The 22,897-nt window shown below is 40.1% G+C and overlaps 1 protein-coding gene across 1 annotated transcript; it reads left to right on the top strand.

Annotated features, from left to right (window-relative positions):
• Positions 1-15,534: 15,534 nt before the first annotated feature.
• LOC113414240 (disintegrin and metalloproteinase domain-containing protein 21-like) lies at positions 15,535-17,724 on the top strand. The gene has a single exon (XM_026671011.2). It carries the CDS (start codon positions 15,535-15,537, stop codon positions 17,722-17,724), a length of 2,190 nt encoding a protein of 729 aa, XP_026526796.2.
• Positions 17,725-22,897: the final 5,173 nt, after the last annotated feature.

The raw sequence follows: 22,897 nt of genomic DNA, 5'->3' as shown, positions 1-22,897 counted from the left end.
AATCATGACGATTATTCATACGGTGAATTTCAACAGAGTTTAGATTGGGTACATTCTAAGTGAAGGCTTCTGAATCCTGAAGTTACAGTAGGGTGGGTGGGGATGTTTGCAGTCAGACGTGTCAAATTGAATAAATTAACACTTCCAAATATTGCTCCATATTTTAAAATCCCACAAGATCTCAACCTGCATATTTTCTAAAAGTTTTTCAGGTATGTGGTCCTGGTATTTTTGTTAACAGTGAAGCCAAGCTTTTCATCTAAATAACAATACACTTTAAAAAAAAAATGTCATGGTGTTGATTCAGGTCAATTTCAACAATTTTGCTAAAGGCTCTAATGAGATTATATGTTCAATGTTTATTTAGTGTGGTTTAATCGCTGCTTACCTGGGTGTTGATTGCTGCTAACCTGGTGCTCTGCTATCACTGACTAGTATAAGAACAACATATCATCATAGCATATAAATCAACTAAGGCTCTCCAAAACACCCTAAGTGGAGAATCAGAATGGCCAAGAGACTGAAGAACAGAGAGATTTGAAAGGGGCAACTGGAAGGTGAGACGGAGAAGAGGAGGTGCATGATTTATGACTGTGTGGCTTCCCTGGACTCCCCCTTTGGATCTCAGTTAACTGCCTTCTGTGTGCTGTGATCACTTGGAGCTGAGTTTATTTCAGGGGTTTCAGCTAACAGGAGACACAGGAGGCAAGGGATGTACTTATGGTGTACATGAGCTCAGTATTTAATTTTGTATTCTACCCCCTTGCACTCAGCCTTACTTACCTGATCAGAGGGAGAGGTTCTCCTCTCAGAAATCTTCCCAGTTGTTATTGAGCAATGGCACTAGCCTAGACCTTAGGGCCAGGGAGTGGGTATTACTGTTGTTATCAGACAATCTCTGGGTCATGCTTCCACAAGTGCCCGTATGTGAGACTCTTTTTCCTAGGTTGGGCTCAAGGGATTAGGTGGGATTCCTGCTACTGTACCAACAGCTTCCCTACCTGGGCTTACATTTCTGGGGATCTTTAACCTGCCAATCCAGGGGATGGAGTTGGAGTAGGATTTCATGGAAACCATGACTCTCATGGGCCAGTCCCAGGTTATCCATGGCCTGACTAGGAATAGAGGTCACACATTTGATTTTGTGTACTTGTTGGAGCAATGCAGGGGTGGGATTCAAATTTTTAAAAAACTGGTTCTGTGGGCGTGGCCTGATCTGTAGGTGTGGCTTGGTGGTCATGTGACTGGGTGGGCATGGCTTGCTGACTGGGCATGGTTTGGTGGTCATGTGACTGGGTGTGTGTGGCTAGGTGGTCATGTAACTGGGGTAGGCATGGCTAGGTGGCCATGTGACTAACAAACCAAATATAAGTGGTCCTCACTTAATGGCCAGCTGCTTAGCAAGTGTTCTAATCTATGACTGACCTCCCTAGAGCTACTTGACCTTTTTTTGGTGTTTTGACAGTCATGCGCGCGTGCGCGCGCGCACACACACACACTTAGGATCAGTTACAACATCCCACACAGTCTTGTGACTAAGGTTTTCTATGTTTTTTTTTTGCCAGTTTCCAACAATTCCTTCTGGTTTCTGGTTAGAAATGCCCATTGGGGAAAATGGACTTGTTTAACAACCACAGTGTTTGCTTAATGACCACAAGGTTCACTTAATGACCATGGTGTTTGCCTGACCCGGAGTCTGCAACCTTAAACACTCAAAGAGCCATTTTTCTATTTTCTTTTAAATAGGTATCTCTCTCTCTCTGTCTCTCTCTCTCTCTTTCTCCCCCTTTCTCATCTCTTTTTTCCCCTCTCTCTCTCCTCTCTCTCTCTCGTCTCTCTCTCTCCCTTCCTCCCTGTCTCTCTCTCTGTGTCTTCTCTCTCTCTTTTCCTCCCTCCCTCTTTCTTTCTCTCTATCTGTATGTGTCTCTTCTCTCTCCCCCCCCCCGCCCCATTTCTCTGTCTCTCTTGGTCTCTCTCTCTTTCCCTCCCTCCCTCTGTCTCTCTCTCTTTCTCTGTCCGTCCCTGGGGTGGGGAATATAAGTCATTTTTTTCAGTGCTGTTGTAACTTTAAATGGAGGCTAAACAAATAGTTGTAAGTCAAAGAGTATCTGCGGCTTTAACCTTCCAATTATCATCTAACTAAATTTCAGCTGCATCTCTGCACCAGGCACATAGGATAATTTCCTTATTCCCAAAATGCAGGAAAATAACCCAGGCTCACAAGAAGTTGTACTTCTGATGTTTTTCAAGCTTAGCAACTTTAAGGCATGTGGACTTCAATTCCCAGAATACCTCAGGCAGCATGAGACCTGATCATTTGATTACTCCCAAGTCAGTAACATGAAAGAATTACCAACTTTAAAGATACTGAGCATTGTATCTCTGTATGAATTGATTTAGTAAGATCCCATACTTACCACGCTCCTGTCTCTGCTTGGACAGAACCATCAAGGCACTTCTACTGGATTGCCCCTTGTACCAAGGCTCTGATTTAATATTGCCTCCTCCTCCTCATCATCATCACTAAATGCATGGATTGACCTCAAATGGATCATGTTACCTATTTTCTACTGGGGGATTAATCTATAAAATGTAATATAAACTGCCCCTTCATCACAAGGACACAGCTTTAAAGATATTAAAGTCCACTCCCACCAAGGGATACTTGCTCCAGGCTACTTCAAAATGCTTGAAAGCCCGGTTCAGCTCCAACAACACTTCCTGGAACTTCTCCTTGTAGCACTGAGCTCCTTGGCTTTTATTTTGAAATCCAGCACTCTTGGGCTTCAGCGCTGGACTTTAAAAGGCAAGCAACTCAGTGCTACAAGAAATGCTGTGCCAATGAATCAGTCAATTAAATAATACTTTTAAACTACTATTGTTTCTAATTGTTTCTCTTATTCTTTATGAACCCATTTCATGTATTCAAACTATGTATACATATACTTATTATCTTGTAAACAATTGGCAAATCAAATAAATAAATAAAAATAAATAAATACTTTCTCTCTCAGCAATCTGAGCTGAAGCAGAATTAAACAATATCTGCTCCTTCGTTTTCTGAATGGATTTTATAGGAAGGAGGCTTAAATTCACATGCGCGCACACACCAGCCACTTCCCACTAGATCTACCTCATTTAGGAACCACGGAGGACATCATCAGCAACAACAAAACTCAATATTTTCCAAATAGGATAGGGGGAGCGGGTGGGGGAGAGAAAGGGATTCTTGCTCCAGGCTCCAGCCTCATCAGAGGTAAGTGGCCTGGAGGGGAAGGGGCATGATTTGCCGGTTCTCCGAACTGAGAATCATAACATCCGGCTGTATAGAACTGGAGGGAACCGGTAGAATCCCACCCCTGGAGCAATGCCTATGTGACTTGGAGTGGATGGAGCTGTCTTTGGTCCCCCTGACATGGTCAGATTACTGTCTTGTGGCAATGAGTTTCTCAAGAACTGTACCCCCAACCCCGGCAGGAGGAAGGACCTGTTAGATTGATCTGCCTCCAATGACTAATGGATCCAGATGGGTTCCAGAAGAAACGGGGGGGCTATAATTGCAGATCTGCTGTGCAGTTCTGCGAAGCTCTTAGTTACTGTTTGGAATAGGAAGGTGACTGAGACTCCAGATCAGATTGCGCACATGTACCCTCTCCTCACCTGTAGATCTCTGTGAACTCTATGGTATACAGAGGAACTGAGATGGATGAAAAGACATCTAGAGCACAGCTGGCAGAAGACAAGGGGTGAACTTGACCAAACATGGGTAAGAGCTGCTACTAAGGCCTACCTTGTGGCAAAGTGTAAATATTTCCCCACACTAATTGCATCTGTAGATAATTTATCAGCGGCCCTCTTTAAGGTGAGCTGTCACCTCCTGGGGAAGGAGGAGACTTGAGGTTACCTGAAGGGTCGCACTGAGGAATTGGTGGATTTTCTAGAAGACAACATCACTCAATTTTGTTCCTTGTTAGACGCTGGCGTGGTTGCTGGTCCAGTGGAGGCTCCTGGAGCGCTGGGAGCTGTTTTACCCTGTTGTTCTTGAGGGACAGGTTCATAGGGTGTATGCACACAAGCACTTTTGTTTTAGACTCATGTGTCTCCTGGCTTGTGAAAGCTTCCTGGAAGGTGAAATGTGAGTAGATTCTGGCAGTGATTAATACTTCCTTATAGGATGGGGTAGTGCTCCAGCACTTTAAGAAGGCATTGGACCACCTTTTTTTAAAAAAAAAAATCATCACTGGATTCACTCTGTTGGATAATTTCTGATCTGTCTCCAATTTTCCCATTTTGGGGAAGCTTGTTGAGAAGATAATTGTGTGGCAGTTCCAGAGGTTTCTGGATGAAATAGATTATCTTGACCTCTACCAGTTAGTGTTTGGGCCTGGATATGGGACTGAAATGGCATTGGTCAGACTTTTTGGTGATTTCTGACTGGAGCAGGATGGGGATAGTGCATCAATTCTTTTTTATTTGACCTCTCAGCAGCTTCCAATGGTATCCTTCTGAAGCAGCTTCAGGGGTTGAGAGTTGGGAGCTTTGTGCTCTTCTGGTTCACTTCCTTCCTCTGTGGCTACTCTCAGTATTAATTGGACGCAAGAGGTCAAACCCTTGGGCACTGCCTTGCAGGATTTACTCTCTCTGTTATTATTTAATATCTACATTAATCTATTGGGTGAGATCATCTATCAACATGGGCTGAGATATCATCAATATGCTGATGATATCCAGGTATATGTCTCAGCCCATGGTGAGTTAAATGATATCATGACCTCCCTTGTATAGTACCTGGAAGCTGTTAGGGGCTGGATGGGGAACAACAGGTTGAAACTGAACCCTGCAAGATCAAAGTGGCTCTGGGTTGGGGCTATTTGGTCCATGGACAATTATCTTTGGTCTTGGATGGGATAGCTCTGCTCCAAACAGACCACTGTATAATCTGGGGGTTCTCCTGGACTTGCAACTCCTGCTCGAAGAGTAGGTACAGTTGTAGCCAGGAGGGCCTTTGTACAACTGCGAGTTGTGCACCAGTTACACCCTTTCCTGGTCCAACAATCCCTATTCACGGTCACTCATGCTTTAGTCACCTATCTTGACTATTGCACTCTACATGGGGCTGTCCTTGAAAAGCATCTGGAAGTCCCAGTTGGTTCAAAATGTAGCAGCCCGCATGGTTTTGTACAAACCTTGATGTCTCCTGCAGGAGCTGCATTGCTTGCCAATTTGCTTCCAGGTGCAATTCAAGTGCTGGTTGTCACCTTTATAACCTTACATGCTTGGGACCAGGTTATCTGAGCAACTATCTCTTGCTGATCACATCCAGCTGATCCATTAGAGTGGAGAGGAAAGGAATAGAAGAATAGAATAGAATAGAATAGAATAGAATAGAATAGAATAGAATAGAATAGAATAGAATAGAATAGAATTCTTTATTTACCAAGTATGACTGGACACACAAAGAATTTGTCTGTGGTGCATAAGCTCTCAGTGTACATACAAGCAACAAGTGATAAAATATGATCATAGTCATCATAAAAATATGTTCATCATAAATCCTAAGATACAACGCTTAGTGATAGTCATAGGCTACTAAATAAGAAATCAACATAAATCGTACTAGGATACTAATAAAACAATATAAATTGTAAGATACAAGCAACAAGTTATAGTCATAAGAAGATAAAGAGATAGGTAATAGAAAAGATGAGAATAATAATAGTAGTATAGCCTTACTAAATTGTTTGACAGTGTGAGAATTAGTTGTTTAGCAGAGTGATGGCATGGAGGAAAACTGTCCTTGGTTCTGGGTTTGGTAAAGAAACTTGTGCTTTGGGGGGGGGGGGGGGGGGGGGGGGGGGGGGGGGGGGGGGGGGGGGGGGGGGGGGGGGGGGGTTGGCTGTGGAAGGAAGCGGGGGGGGGTTTGTGGGGGGCGGGCTGTTTGGTGGGGGTGGTGTTTTTTGGTTGGGGGGTGGGGGGCCCCCGGGGGTGGGGGGGGGGGGGGGGGGGGGGTTTTTGGGTGGGCGCTCCTTGTGCTTTTTGGCATGTTTGATGTGTCCATTTTAAGTCTTGAGATATTAGAGAACTTAGAAAATTGAAGGTCTCTACTGTTCATACTATGTTGTCTAGTATTGTAAGAGGTGGTAGTATAGGAGGGATTCTCCTAAAATCCATCATTTCTACAGTTTTGAGTGTGTTCAGTTCAAGATTGTTCTGGCTGCACCACAAAACTAGTTGTTCATCCTCCCATATGAATGCAGATTTGGTGTTGTCTCAAATGAATAGAATACAATAGATTAGAATAACAGAGTTGGAAGGGACCATGGAGGTCTTCTAGTCCAATCTCCTTCTCAGGTAGGAAACCCTACACCACTTCAGACAAATGGTTGTCCAATCTCTTCTTAAAAACTTCCAGTGTTGGAGAATTCACAACTTCTGAAGGCAAGTTGTTCCACTGGTTAATTGTTCTGACTGTCAAAAAAATTCTCCTTAGTTCTAGGTTGCTTCTCTCCTTGATTAGTTTCCACCCATTGCTTCTTGTCCTGCCCTCAGGTGTTTTGGAGAATAGCTTGACTCCCTCTTCTTTGTGGCAGCCCCTGAGATATCGGAACACTGCTATCATGTCGCCCCTAGTCCTTCTTTTCATTAAAATGAGACTAATCACTATTGCATCATCTTCAAACCGCAGTACTTTAACAGAGGGATCCTTTGAGATGCAGTCATTGGTATATAAGAGAGAAGAGAAGTGGAGAGAGCACACAAACCTGGGGACCCCCTGTGCTAATTGTAAAGGTATCTGATGTGAGTTTGCCTAGCTTCACCTGCTGCTTCCTGTCTCTTAGAAAGTTTATGATCCACTTACAGGTGTGGTCAGGCATGGCTAGCTGATTTAGTTTAGTTGGAAGACCTTCCTGAATGATGGTATTGAATACCTGTACAAAAAGGACCTGCGGGTCCTATCCTTTAAGGAGGTAAATCTGTCTGGAGCCAGAAGAAGGTCCTTCTCCATAGTGACTCTGGAACATTATTCCTCCAAAAATTAGGCTGGCCCCCATTCTGATACTCTTTCATAAGACCCTGAAGACATGGTTTCGCCAGAGGAATGGGATGGAGCCATTTAAATGGCGGGTTTGAGTGTGTGTTGTTGCTGAGAGGAATGGGGTTTATTATTATTATTATTATTATTATTATTATTATTATTATTATTATTATTATTATTATATTCACAAAAAACATCAGTGTACACAGCAAACAAGAAAACTATGATGGGTTTTGTATCACAAATCACTAGTCGAACACTTCCCAAGTATTTAGGACTGTGTGATGTATGGGCGGATTATGCGAGCAGATCCCAGTAAGGTGGCCTTCTGCAGCTGACCAATGATGATTTTGTCAGCACCAATTGTTTTCATGTGCTTGCCTAGTCTTTAGACACAGCACCCAGTGTGCCAAGTACCACTGGAACCACCTGCACTGGTTTATGCCAGAGTCTCTGCAGTTCGATTCTCAAGTCCTGATATCTGGTGATTTCTTCAAGTTGTTTCTTGTCAATTCTGCTGTCAACAGGTATGGCCATGTCGACAATCCACACTTTTTTCTTCTCCACAATCATTATATCTCGGGTGTTGTGTTCCAAAACTTTATCAATCTGTATTCGGAAGTCCCACAGTAGTTTTGCATGCTCATTTTGGACGACGACTTTTTCAGGCTTATGGTCCCACCAGTTCTTTGCTACAGGCAGATGGTAGTTGTGACACAAATTCCAGTGGACCATCTGAGCGACTGTGTTGTGACATTGTTTGTAGTCAGTCTTGTTGAGGTAATTCCCCGTTAGGAGAATGAGCGCATACAGGGAGACGTAGTGAGAGTAGTGTTTGAATAATACACACATAGCACACAGATACACTGTACAGTTAATGTAGGTTTTTACTTTCTTTTCTTTTTTTTTGGACAAACTTTATTAGGTTTTTTTTTAAATACAATACACAAACAAACAGAACATAGGATGTAGTAACATAAAATATCTTTTCTAAAAGAAACAAATAAACCATCTTATTTAAAAAGAAGATAATTCCAAATTATCACATTTCTATAATTTAATATATATATTTATCTTATCTAATCAACTTCATATCTTTTCCAAACTTCTCTTTATTACTCCTTTTCCTTCTATTTAATCATATTTCTTCTGCCTTGAAGTTATGTACTCATTGAATACAATTTCATTAGTGCTCTTCCACATCCTGTCAAACTTAAACAAACATTACACAAAACATAAATACATAAAACGTCTTTTTGGAAAGCGGCTTACCCCGGGTTAACTCTTTTTATACAGACATCAGTCAAAGTTTATACTCTCTTAATATACTATCTCATATCTTATTTAACATTCTCTATTTTCCATATATTTTCTCTCTCCTACTCATTCTTTTAATTCTATTTTATTTATTCCATCTCGATTTAAATAATTATATTTGCATCTTTGGTCCGTTTTCTTTCAATCACCTATTTATCCTTTCTATCTAATACAATATTTCTCCTGTAAACACTGATTGAAGTATGACAACTTTTTATCTTTCCCCTAAATAACACTTAAAATAATACATATTTTCCGTACTGATTCTGCTCCGTACATTCTAAGTATTACATTTCAAAATAATAAAACAAACAAATAATATTGGATTTAATAAGTAATAATAAAACTAAAAAAATGAAAAAAGAATATTAAATTTATAATATAATAAGAATGTTTCATAGGAAATTAGATTCTATTATTAATTCTTAAACAATAAAAACAATATTTCATAAGAAATTAAACTCTATAATTAAATCATAGCTTCCCTTTAATACATTTTTAACTCATATAATATTTTAATTTTCTAACTCAGCTTCAAATACTAATGTCTACAATACATTCTTATGTACTTTTGCAGAATCATTTTTATAAAATTATCTTACCCCTTATCTCTGAAAAAATTCGTTTTTAGCATCTTGTTTAAAGCCTTTATGACTTCTCTTTCCTTTTTCCCTTCCTTTCTTATCCATTCTAGCTTTTTGACACACACCCCCATCTCTCAAATTTCACTCTCTTAGTCTTCCCTCTCTGTTGTATTTCTCTTTTCTGTTGCTTTCTGACATCATATCGCTTTTTCATCTCATTTTCTTTTTCTTGGTTGCTTTTTAAGTTCTAAGTTCACCTTTTCCTTGCCCCCTTCTGCTTTTCTTCCTCCACTAAGTGTGTTTGTCCATTAAAGATGGCTTCTTCTCCTTCATCCCAGCCTTCCTGTCGTTGTCGTATTTCTTGATAGGTAGAGATCGCCATTTCTAAAAAGTGAAAAATAGATCCAGAAGAGCCCTTATCTTCTTCTTTCAGTCTTTGAAATTCCATTTGTAGACCTTCAAAGGATAATGCCATTTTTCTTTCTTTCTTTTTTGAAACAACCCTAATGTCTTTAGTCCCTTTAAAAAAAAAAAATTCACAGAAATCCCAAAGTCACAAAGCAAACCAAATCAGAGCAAACAGTTTCATTTAGCACTTTCTTCTTTCTATATTTTCACCTCCTAGGGTAGAATTCAAATACACAGTTCCAAGATGATCTTCTAGAAGTCTTAATGTCTTTTATTCCTGTTCTTATAGGCTCAAAGCAGTTTCCTTCAGTACAATCTTATAATAAGTCTTTATCTCTTCCCTTCCCCTTGTAACAAATAGAAAGAATTTTAAGTTTTTAAATCCAATGTCCAGAAATCCTTTATCCCTTGGCTTTAAATTTCAAATGGAATTACCTTCGGTGCCCAAGTAGATTTTCCAGATCTCCGTCTGCTATTTCTATGGGAAGGGAGAGTGAAGAAAAAAAAACCTTTCCTTGACAGCTTTCTTCGCAGCTTTCCAATCTTCTTTGGGAAACAATGTATCCTTCAAGCAATTCAGTTTCCAGGGTATTTAAGATCTTATTGTCCCGGTTCAGCCAGCACTTTCACTTTCTCCTGCTTCCTCCAGCACAAATCTTACCCGGCTGAAGGCTTCTTTGTGGCGGCCATTACTGACCGCCGCTCCACCACCTTGGGAAAAAGGGGTTTTTCCGGCTGAGGAGGGGTCTGTGACACCCCAAACCCCTGTCCGAATCCCCTCTCTCTTGGCTGCCTCTACAGGGCAGCCATATCCCCCAGACCCATTTGGATCGGGGCACCTTGGGCGGCGCAGCGAGGAATCGCGGAGAGTTGCGAATTCCTGCCGCCGCCCAAGCCACGCAAAACCGGAAACCCGGTTTTTACTTTCAATAAACGTTTAAGCACAGTCTAAACAAGCAGTCCAAGTCATTCACAGGTAACTCAGTCAGTGTTTATTTCAGGGATAATCCGAATATCAAAGTCCAGTTTCAAAAACAGTTCAGTAACAGACTTACATCAAATCCAAGAATAACAGTCAATAAGGAAAAAATGGAGGAACGGCAACTCTTTCCAACAGAAGGAAACAGAGACTCACTCACTTCACTGAGACTAAAACAACCCAGGTTTCTGGCTCCATCTTATGGCCATTTGCAGAACCACACCCAACTGCAGTTTTTTCATGCTCTTAAAGATACAGTATTAAAATGTCTATCCTGGTTTATATATTTCCATCCCAAATAGCTGTTAGGTGACTCACATTCCTAACAAGTCTGAGTGATTGTCTTACAACAGCTCAATATGTGATTGATGGTTTCATCCGCTTCTTTACAGAGTCTGATGAATTATTATTATCAATAATAATAATAATAATAATAATAATAATAATAATAATAATAATAATAATAATAATAATAATATCTCCCCCTTTTTATTGTCTGCAAACTGCTTAGAGTCACTGCGAGTGAATGGACTGCTATATAAATTATCTAAAATCAACCAATCAATCAATCAACAAACCAAAAGACCCAGTAGCCTCAAAAGGAAAAAAAACAGGAGTCATCTACAATATACAGGGTAAGGACTGTAACAGCCACGATGTAGGATAGACAGTAGAAGATCAACACACCACATCCATGAACACCAACTAGGAGTGCGAAGTACATAGAATCTGTAGCATCCAATGCAGTCTTTGTTGAACAGGTCAATTCTTCTTGTTGCTGTTTTCTGTAGCTTAAAACCACGATACATACTTTTGCCATTTTTCTTGCTCTTGTATCTTGCTTCACCCTTTCAAAAATGAAAAAGAGTTCAATCTGATCAGCCTTTTAAATGGGATTTTTGTGCTAAGAATGCCCGCTTCTGGTCCTTAATGCAGTTTCACCCAACAATGCTTGTAAATTTCATCAGGTACAAGCTTTAGGGAAAAATAACAAAAAATATTTTGAGTACAGAAACTGTTTTCTGTAGTCACCATACAACTTCCATTCCCAAACCTTCTCTTGATTACTGTCAATCATTCCAAGCATCATTCCTACCTATTGCTAAATCAACAGGAGATTAGGCAATAAATTCATATTTATTGATATCTTCCCCTATGCAGAGCTTCTGTTTCAAACAGATAACAGATAATCAGAGTTGGAAGGGACCTTGTAAGTCATCTAGTCCACCCCCACCACCCAAGTGGGAGACCCTACACTATTTCTGACAAATGGCAGTCCAATCTCTTCTTGAAAGTCTCAAGTGATGGTGCTCCCACAACTTCTGAAGGCAAGCTGTTCCATTGGTTGATTGTTCTCACTGTAAAAAAGTTTCTCCTTATTTCCAGGTTAAATCTCTCCTTGTTCAGTTTCCATCCATTATTCCTTGTCTGGCCTTCAGATGCTTTAGAAAATAGCTTGACCCCTTCCTCTCTGTGGCAGCCCCTCAAATATTGGAAGAATGCTATCATGTCTCCCCTGGTTCTTCTCTTCACTAGACTAGCCATGCCCAGTTCTTGAATAAAATTTCGGTGGTTTCATGACTCTTCATACCCAGGTATTCAGAACTAAATAGCAAATATAAATTTGATGGTTTGCTGGTAGATTGTGGTCCCCTCTTAGATTTGAAGATCTGAGATTAGCTAGACTGACATGCTTCTCTCTGTATGTCTGCCTGCCTGCCTGTCTGACCGACTGACTGCTTGCTTGCTTGCTTGTTTCCCTGTCTGACTACTTGTCTGTTTTTCTGTCTCCTCAATTGAATAGCCAAGAAATTAAAAGGTGCTTGCTCCTGGGGAGGAAAGCTATGGCAAATCTAGACAGCATACTAAAAAGCAGAGACATCACCCTGCCAACAAAAGTGCATATAGTCAAGGCTATGGTTTTCCCAGTTGCAATTATGGCTGTGAAAGTTGGACCATAAGAAAGGCTGAGCACCAAAGAATTTAGGCCTTTGAACTATAGTGCTGGAGAAGACTCCTGTGAGTCCCTTGGACTACAAGGTGATCAAACCAGTCAATCCTAAAGGAGATCAACCCTGACTGCTCTTTAGAAGGCCAGATCCTGAAGGTGAAATTCAAATACTTTGGCCACCTAATGAGGAGGAAGGACTCACTGGAGAAGAGCCTAATGCTGGGAAAGATTGAAGGCAATAGAACAATGGGATGACAGAGAATGAGGTAGCTGGATGGAGTCACTGAAACAGTCAGCATGAGCTTAAATAGACTCCAGAAGATTGTAGAGGACAGGAAGGCCTGGAGGAACATTGTCCATGGGGTCACGATTGCTCATAAATGACTTCGCAACTAACAACAACAAGGATACAAACAGTATCTGGGACTTCCGGCTGGACTTCCATCGCCTTCGGAGATGAGGACTGTGAGTTCCACAGCTCACCTGATTGGAGAGCCCCAATTGAAGCCATAGCCACCCTGGAGAGGTGGTGAAGAAAAGTGGGACTGCCTGACAGGTAGAAGAGAGGCGCATCTCTCCTCCCTGACATGGAAAGCCCCTTCACCTGAAGACAACATGCAGTGGCAACCAAAATGGCTGCCATGAAGACGGAGACAATCTGAATACCTAAGACTGTGCAGGTCCAAGGAAATGGTGAATGGTATGTGAACTGGATGAGAATACTTTCGAATTTCTAAGTGTAACCCCGATAAAGGTACCAGAAAAGAGGACTCATAAGGATTTTTAAACTGGCAGCAACCTAACATTGGAGTAGAATTTATAAAGTATTAAAACTTAATTTTAAAAACTGGAAAACAGAAAGAGAGTAAAATGTAGAAAGAATACTGTAAATTTCTTAAAGAATAATTGAAAACTGGACTTTGTGATTTGACAAACTCTGGCTTGGGATAGGCATTATTTTAAATTGTTGTAATCAATTTACAAAAAAAAGGAATATATATTTATTTTTTGGAATATTGGCAAAAATTGACGAAAAAGATAAAAAGAAAAGAAAAATGAAAAGTGGAAACTGATCTAAGGGCACCACCTGCTGTTAAAAGAAGACATTACAGATTCCCAAAGTTTTGATAAAGACCTGACTTAAGGAGACTTGGGGAAAAAAAATAAAGAAATTGTATTGTTAAAAGACCCCAGAAAGTTATAATATAAAATTTAACTGGTGGAGAAACTCATGAAAGTATTACCTTTGGACTATCTAAAACAAGGGTCTTCAAACTAGGTAAGTTTAAGACTTGTGGACTTCAACTCCCAGAATTCCTGAGCTAACATGACTGGAGCAGGAATTCTGGGAGTTGAAGTCCACAAAGCTGTCAAGTTTGAAGACCCCTTATCTAAAAGAACAGATAGACTAATTTTGGGTCATAAAGACTCCTGGAAATTGGATTTTTAGTCTGAAAAGTGATTCTGGTTTGAATAAAAGACTGTTGGGTAATTGGATAGAAGAAACAGACTTAACAGAAACAAAGATGAATGGAATTTGCAATTATGTTGGAACTGCAGGATATGAAAAGAAGATTTGAGGACATTTTGAATAAAATACAGAGCTTGGCAGAAGATCCGGAAATGGAGATGCAAATAATAGAAAGAAAACAGGAGATCTAGGAAGAGGAGGAATCAATCAGAAAAGTAACCAGAAAAATAGAACAAATGGAACAACAAATAAAAAGAAAGGATAAAAAGGAAATAAAATTTAAAATGATGATGATTGATGCAACATACCAAGGGGAGAGTTTTTAAGGGAAATATAACAGGGAATGGAATTTCAGGAAGATTGTTTTGGGAGAAAGATAGGGATAAGAGCAAATAATGTGAAAAAGAGACAATGGAACATAATAGAAAAGGGGAATGGTCAAAAAATGATAGAAAATGGGAGACATGCTAGGAAGCGATTAATCAAAGTTTTATTTAGAGTAAGAGACAATGGTTAGAAGGGGGGAAAAGATTATGATTCCACATGAATATGTGTATTATTACTTAAGATATATAAATTATTAATTGAAATAAACATGAAAATTAATATTCTATTGCAGGATTATTACTTAAGATAAATAATTGCTAACTGTAATAAACATGAAAATTAATATTGTATTGTAAGAAAAAGAAATGACGTAGAATTTGATAGATACAAAAATAAGATAATTAAATATAGTGTAAGTTTAAATAGGATGAATATTATGCTGTTTGTATTAAAATGAGACTAGAAAGGGATTTTGCTTTAAATATAATAGTGGCACAACCAAGAAGCAAGAAGGGCATAAACAATCAGAAACATAAATTAATATGAATTTTTGGATGGTTATTAGAACCATATAATTTGTTAAACACTGCAAATATGACTATTAATATACTACTTATAATAAAACAAATAATGTTAAGAACACAGAGATTAACATAAAAATAGCACATGGGAATATTGAATTAATAAGATTGATAATTTCTATTAATATCAAACCATATAAGAATGTTAACAGTATTAATATGAAACTACTGTCATGTTTGTTCTAAAATGTAAAATATAAATTAATATGAATTTAGGGATGGTTATTAGAATTATATAAATTGTTAAACACTGCAAATATGACTATTAAAATAGTATTTATAACAAAAGAAGTGATGTTAAGAATACAGAGATTGACACAAAAATAGCACATGGGAATATTGAATAATTAAGCTCAATAATTTGTATTAATATCATCAAACTATATAAGAATATCAATAGTATTAATATAAAGGTATTGTCATGTTTGTTCTAAAATATAAAGCACCCTGGAAACACACTGTTCACACAATTATATGTTTGTTGAAATAAAAAATGAAAAATGTATTTTAAAAAAGAGGATACAAACAGTAACAAGCTGTTTGGAGTTATCCTGGGAACTCCAAGTAATTACATAACAAGTCATCATAAGAACATTTCATAAATATTGCTTTGCTTTTGTATTCAATATATGATTCTTCAAACTCCGCCTACATTCCAGAATCTTGCATTTCCTGTTGCTGTGTACAGAATCCTCATTTTCAAATGTTTAACCAGTCCTAACATCTCTCTCTCTCTCTCTCTCTCTCTCTCTCTCTCTCTCTCTCTCTCACACACACACACACACACACACACACACACACACACTTAATTCTGCTAGACCCATCTCTATTGAGATTGCTTTCTTAGAATAGGGTCAGTTCCTACCCTCATTCTGTGAAAATGAGTACCTTTGTGGCATTATTGAGTGTGATATTGCTTAAGATCATCCAAAAAGCAGCTTCTACACAGGCACCTCCTCAGGGCTTCAGATATGCCTCTTATGATGTGATCATCCCAAGGAAACTGTCTCCCAAGTATGGCCAAGAAGAACCCCAGCATGTGAGCTACCTCCTGCACATTGAAGGAAGTCCCCTTGTGGTGTTCCTCAGGCAAAAAAGGAACTTCATCCCTAAGGTCTTTCCTGTCTTCACCTATGATACAGCAGGAGATCTCCAAGTGGATCATCCTTTTATCAAGGATGACTGTTTCTACCATGGATTTATTCAGAGAAAGTCCTCTTCTCGGGTCACCCTCAGTACATGTTCAGGAGGACTGAGAGGTCTCTTGCAAATTGAAAATAAGACCTATGAAATTGAACCAGTCCAGGAATCTTCTACCTTTCAACACGTGGTGTTTCGGTTAGAAGTAGAGGAAGGGGCTCGCCGGATGACTTGTGGAGTAGGAGAGGAAGAGCGGAGCCATCAACAGGACATAATTCCCAAGACAGAGAATCTTGCAAACAAAGATGTTTTTGGTAAATCCTGGTGGCCACATACAAGATATGCTAAGGTAGCAATTGTGTTCGATCATGAACTATATTTGCAGTTTAAGAGAAATGAATCTTTTATTACGATGAGAGTTCTAGATATTGTCCACACTGCAAATTCATTCTATGATTCACTTTCTATTCATTTGTCAATAGCAGGCTTAGTGATCTGGTCAAAAAACAACCCCATAAACATTACCTCTTCAGCAAGTAGGACGCTTTCATTGTTTAATAATTGGAGAAGAAACCATCTACTTAAAATTTTAAAAAATGATGCTGCTCACCTATTTTTATATCAGCATTTGGGGACAGTAATAGGACATGCTTATGTTGCAACTATATGTAGCAGGGAGTCAGCAAGTGCTATTGAATCGTATAGAGGTACCAGTTTGTTTTGGTTTTCAGGACGATTTGCTCATGAACTGGGACACACTCTTGGAATGTATCATGATAAACGATATTGTTATTGTGGAAAGCCGACTTGCATTATGGGAGCCTATACATCACTAAGTGATAAATTTAGTAACTGCAGTTACCAAGATTTTTTCCGCCTTAGAAACCATGGCTGTTTACTTGTCCCACCAGACACTAACACAACATTTAAGTTTGACTTCTGTGGTAACAAAAGAGTGGAAAAGGGAGAGCAGTGTGACTGTGGGTCAGAAACACAATGCAAGTCAGATCCTTGCTGTCAAACTAATTGTATGTTGCGCCCGGAGGCTGTTTGTGCCTTTGGACTGTGCTGTGCTAACTGCCAATATCATCAACGTGGAACTGTTTGCCGAGAGAAGATTAGCAGTTGTGATCTTCCTGAATATTGCAATGGGACTTCAGAGCACTGTCCAGACGATGTGCATGTACAAGATGGTGCCGTGTGCAATGAGGGCGTGTATTGTTATCATGGGAACTGCACGACTCATGATATGCAGTGCAAAATGATATTTGGTAGGGGAGCAACAGTTGCTTCTGAAGTTTGCTTCATAGAAGTAAATAATAAAGGTGATCGCTTTGGCAACTGTGGCCTTAAACATGGCATTTACAAGAAATGCGATACTGGGGATAGCCTGTGTGGCCGTATCCAGTGTAAAGATATAGAGATGCCTTCTTTGGAGGATCACAGTACAATAATTCACACTTCCACCGGAGTTAATCAATGCTGGGGCACTGACTACCACACGGGGATGAAGGTGAATGATATTGGAGCAGTGAGAGACGGTATTCCTTGTGGCAATAATACGATGTGTATTGAGGGTAGTTGTGTTGATGTGTCCATTTTGAAATACGACTGTAATGTCACAATGTGCCACAATCGGGGAGTATGTAACACTCTCAAACACTGTCACTGTGATGATGGATGGGCTCCTCCAGACTGCAGAAATAGAGGCTATGGAGGTAGCATAGACAGTGGGCCACTTCCAGTTTCGGTACAGGCTAAAGCTGATATGAAAACCACAGCTGTAGCTGGAATATTCTGTGCCTTTTGTCTCACAATTGTTTCTTCTGGCCTGGTTATCTGGTTCAAGAATGGGCTGAGAAACCCATTTGGAAAATTTCAGGGAAGAGTCCATGCTACAAAAGCAAATGATGAAGGAACACCAGTGTAATTCACCCTTGCTAAGAATGCATAACACATCCAGTATATGCACAGGAATTAATAGTCAAACTGAAAAACAAAGACATTTGAAATTTCAATGTTTTAAAGATGTCTCCCTGACACATTTCCTTTTGAAAAAATTGGTTCCTTTGAAGGTGAAGAAATCTTGTGATGTAGGCAAGGTAAGTTCTGTGAGAATGAGTGGAGTAGATCTCTGATTTGTAACGAAAAATAATTATTTGGGATAGCGTTGAAAATGAAGTGTCTGAACTGAAGATACCTCAAGCAATAGCCAGCTATACCAACATTACATTGGATGTCAAAGAAAGATCAAGAGGCATTGATGATGATGTATAATTTGGACTGCCAACACTGCACAACAGTTACAACTGTTCTCATCAGTTCTATTATGATTGCTCTGTTTTAAATAAAAGATTGTTTAAGTTTCACCCCACTGGAAACATTAGCTCTTAGTGTCATCAGTGTGCCCAGCTACCACTTCCTCACACACTGCAAAAAATACACTGACATATAAGGGAGGGAGGGAGGAAGAGAGGGAAAGAGGGAGAACCACATATTCATATAAACACACTCTGATAGACTTCCTCCCCTGCTACGTCTGGTAAAAGAGCCCTTCATTCATCTACCACGTATTCCTCCTCTAGGCTCACAGGCACAAGAAGAATCAGTCCATTTATAATGATAACCTAACAAAGAAACGGAGCCACATTGCTTCTTCCTTCTTTCTTCCTCCTTTCTCAGGACACTTGTATAGCACTTGCCCCAGATAAGTTATTTCAAAAACATACTGAAGCTCAACACACAAGTGAGGACAACTCCAGTGTGTTTCCACCTCCCTTTTCCCCCTTAATGGCAATCTTAACTGGACAGGGCTCACTTTTGCTTCCAAGGCTGGCCAATTGTGCCTATGTGCGTCAGAGATCTGGACTACTACAAAGAAGAAAGTCCACCAGTGAGTCAACTCCCTACACAGTGGTTGTTCTTACACAAAGATCTGTTCCTTCCTTGATCCCTTGCTATGTGGCTCAGCTTGTGATGTTTCTTCTTTTTTTAAAAGCCATGTCTCAGGTGACCACGATCCCAATACTGCTAAGTTTAATTTCCAGTCCTTTGCTGCCTTGTGCTGTATTGATGCATTTTAATATTGGGGAGCATCAGGGTGTCACATCCAAAACATGCCACACTAAGTAAATGAAATGGCAATAAGGGACCCCAAAGATGATTTCTTTCTCTTTTAATGTTATTTCCTTTGACTAAACTGTTATTATGTGGAATTTGGTGGGGTTGCTATCTAACATTTGTACAGCTTTAAAGAGGGAAAAGATGTCCTGTGCTACTTTCCACTCCCATTTTACCCCTTATTTATTCTGGGACATGACAGGAATGCTATCCACAAAGATTTTTCAGATGGATGAGAACGACTAACGTCTTTCTGTATGTTTAAAAGCATGATGAATGCCTGAAGGAAGCTCATTAAACTAACATTGGGGGCCAATAGGAGGGGATGATATACACTTGGTACTTCCAGTAAGATAGTTCACTTAGCCAGTTCTTGATAGACTATTCCTGGTCATAAAGAGATAACAGATGAATTGGGAAATTAGTATCAATTCTAGTACTTGCCAGTCTATTCCTGTTGCAGGTTGATGAATCAACATTTGGGCAAGTGGATGGGGGCCAGCCTTAGGGTTCATTCCCAATCTTTCTTAGTAAAATTCTCTAGAAGGAACTATGGGGAATAATAAAATGATGATGATTGATGATGGTAGCTTTGGCAACTCTGGCCTTAAACATGGGATTTACAAGAAATATGATATCTGTGTGGCCGTATTCAGTGTAAAAATATACAAATGCCTTCTTTGGAGGATCACAACATAATAATTCATACTTCCACTGGAGTTAATCAATGCTGATGCACTAACTATCATTCTGGGATGAAGGTAAATGATATTGGAGCAGTGAGAGATGGTACTCCTTATGGCAATAACAGGTTGTGCATTGAGGGTAGTTGTCTCAATGTGTCCATTCTGAAATACGACTGTAATGTCACAATGTGCCACACACAATAATGTGTGTAACACTCTCAAACATTGTCACTGTGTTGTTGGATGGGCCCCTCCAGACTGCAGAAATAGAGGCTATGGAGGTAGAATAGACAGTGGGTCACCTCCACTTATGGTACAGGCTAAAGCTAATATGAATACCTCAATTGTAGCTGGAATACTCTTTTTTTCTCAAAATTGTTTCTACTGGTTCAAGGATGGGCTGATAATTTTGGAAAATTTCAAGCAAGGGCTTATGCTAGAAAATCAAAAGAAGAAGGAACACTAGTTTAACTCACCCTTGTTAAAAATGCACAATATGGAAAAGAACAGTCAATTTTAGAAACAAAGACATTTATAAATTAAAGATGTCCCACAGATACATTTCTTTTTGAAAAGTTTGGCTTTTTCAATGGGAGAAACCCTCTATGCAGAGTAGAGTTCATTGAGAATAAGTTGAGGAAATCTCTCATTTGTAAAGAAAAATAACTCTCCAGGATAGCCTGAAAATTGAAGAATTTGAGCTGAAGATACTTCGACCAATAGACAGCTATACCAACAGTACAATGGATGTCAAAAAAAGATCAAGAGATAACTTGGGCTGCCAATACAGTGCTGCACACCGACCCTTCTCTCACTGTACCTCAGTAAAATTAGTGATGAAATTATTATGAACAGTCAGTATTGTGAACCACTCAGTGACAATGGCGAAAGACAGCGTGGTCCTCTGTATTATTCAATTATAAGTTTTCTCATCAGGTCTATTATGACTATTATGCTTTGTTTCAAATAAAAGTCTGCTTAGCTTTTGAAACACCAACATTATTGTTTGAAAGGTGAAGAGCTGAATTTAAAAAACCCTCTTCATACACAGATACCTGTATTTTTAAAAAACAGGGTTTTTTGGGTGGGGTGGAAGTCTCTTTGAAGATCATTTGCATGGGTATAAATTAATGAGTTCTCAACTCAGAATTGATAGCAACAGGAATAATTCTACATCGAACAAGTCAGTGGTGGGATTCAAAAAAGTTTACTACTGATTCTGTGGGCATTGCTTGGTGGGCGTGGCGGGGAAAGATACTATAAAATCTCCAGTCAGAGGTAGTATTTGCTGGTTCTCTGAACTACTACAAATTTCTGCTACCCGTTCTCCAGAACTGGTCAGAACCTGCTGAATACCACCTCTGGAACAAGTTAAAGAAACGATGATTGCTTGGGGGGGGGCAATTTTGGATATGGGATAGACTTGGATAAATGGCAGAAACTATGGACCAGAAATTATAAATTAACAATGTCAACAGCCTATAAAAAGAATTTGTATAAGATGTTTTACAGGTGGCATTTACCCCCGGCAAGACTAGCAAAGATGTTTAAAGACAAATTGGCAAAATGTTGGAAGTGTCATCAGATACCTGGATCATACTGCCATATGTCGTGGACATGTGCAGAAGCTAAAAGATATTGGACTAAAATACACACATGGTTGGAAGAAAAAAAAAACAACACACAGATTTAAAGCCTGAGATACTTTTACTGGGGATTTTGCCTGAAGGTTATAGTAAAGAAGTAACAGATTTGATTATTAATGTATTAACAGCAGCTAGAATTGTATTTGCACAAAATTGGAAAAATGAGAAAATTCCGATGGAGGAGGAGGTGATTAAGAAAATAATGGAACGTGTAGAAATGAATAGATTAACATTAGCAATTAGAGAGCAAGAAGAAAAGGAGTATTATAAGAGTTGGGATTTATTTTATGGATGGTAGAAAGTAGAGTAACAAATTAAAGGATATTGTAATAATAATGATATAACTGATTATATTTGAATAAGTTATAGCATGATTATAATTTTGTAAAAGTTGGGATTTCCCTTTAAGAATAGTTTGAAATTGAAATAAAAATCTAATGACAATGTAATAATGATACCGTGTTTCTCACAAAATAAGGCCGGGCCTTATTTTTTTTTGAGCCCCGAAAAAACAGCTAGGATGTCTTTTCGGGGTGAATTAATTTCTCTCCCCCCCCCCTGCACACCAGCGCCGTCTCCAACAACAATGTCTGAGTCGCTCCTGCTTTTCCCCCGTCCCCATAACAACAGGGAAAAAAAAGATTTTGAGGTACCTGGGAGCACCCCACGCTGCGTTTTGGTTTAATACTGAGTGTCTGGGTGGGCGTGAGAAGAGCCGAGTGAACGTCTCTGCTGCTGCTACCCTTGGTGCTCCAGCCTCGGGCTCTGCAAGTTTGCAAAAGTCCTGGTGCGCAGCCCATTCCTGCATTCCAAGTGCCCAGGCCAAGCTGCAGCTGTCCCTCTCTTGCCAGCGCTGTCTCCAATAACAGTGGCAGCAGCGGCGGGAACCGTGGAAGTGTTTTAGCCACTTCTCGAGTGGGGGAGCCGCCTCCGTAACTTCCACGGTTCCCGCCGCTGCTGCCACTGTTGTTGGAGACGGTGCTGGCGAGAGAGGGACAGCTGCAGCTCGGCCTGGGTGCTTGGAATGCAGGAAAGGGCTGCGCACCGGGACTATTGCAAACTTGCAGAGCCCGAGACTGGAGCACCAAGGGTAGCAGCAGCAGAGACACTCGCTCGGCTCTTCTCACGCCCACCCAGATGCTCGGGATTAAACCAAAACACAGCGCGCGGCGCTCCCAGGTACCTCAAAATGTTTTTTTCCTGTTGTTACGGGGACGGGGAAAGCGGGAGGGACTCAGACACTGTTGTTGGAGACGGTGCTGGCGAGAGTGGCGCCAGCACCGGTGGGAACCGTGGAAGCTATGGAGGCCTGAGAAGCGGCTGAAATGCTGCTGGACATCCACGCTGATGACGCCTGCCTGCTGACCCGGGTAAGGGAGGGGTAAGGGAGCCCTCCGTGCTCCACCATGGTGTTAGGAGCAGCTGAATGGTGAGGCGTAGCTGCCCGTGGGGCACTCCTAATGGCAAGTTCCCCCCGCCTCCCCCCCCAAATTTTGCATATTTTAAACTAGGCCTAAATTTGGGGGGAGGGGCTTAATTTCATTTTATGCCTAGAAAACATGCTGGGTCTTCCTATGGAGGGGCATACTGTTGGAGAAACACGGTATTATATGATAAATAATGTTGATTAGAATACAATATGATTGTAAAC

Source organism: Notechis scutatus, chromosome 1, assembly GCF_049901735.1.
Source record: "Notechis scutatus isolate UNSWTSFEM ecotype Mainland chromosome 1, rNotScu1.2, whole genome shotgun sequence".
NCBI lineage: Eukaryota > Metazoa > Chordata > Lepidosauria > Squamata > Elapidae > Notechis > Notechis scutatus.
Note: the sequence above shows the minus strand (reverse complement) of the source record. Positions and strands in the feature narration are given on the sequence as shown.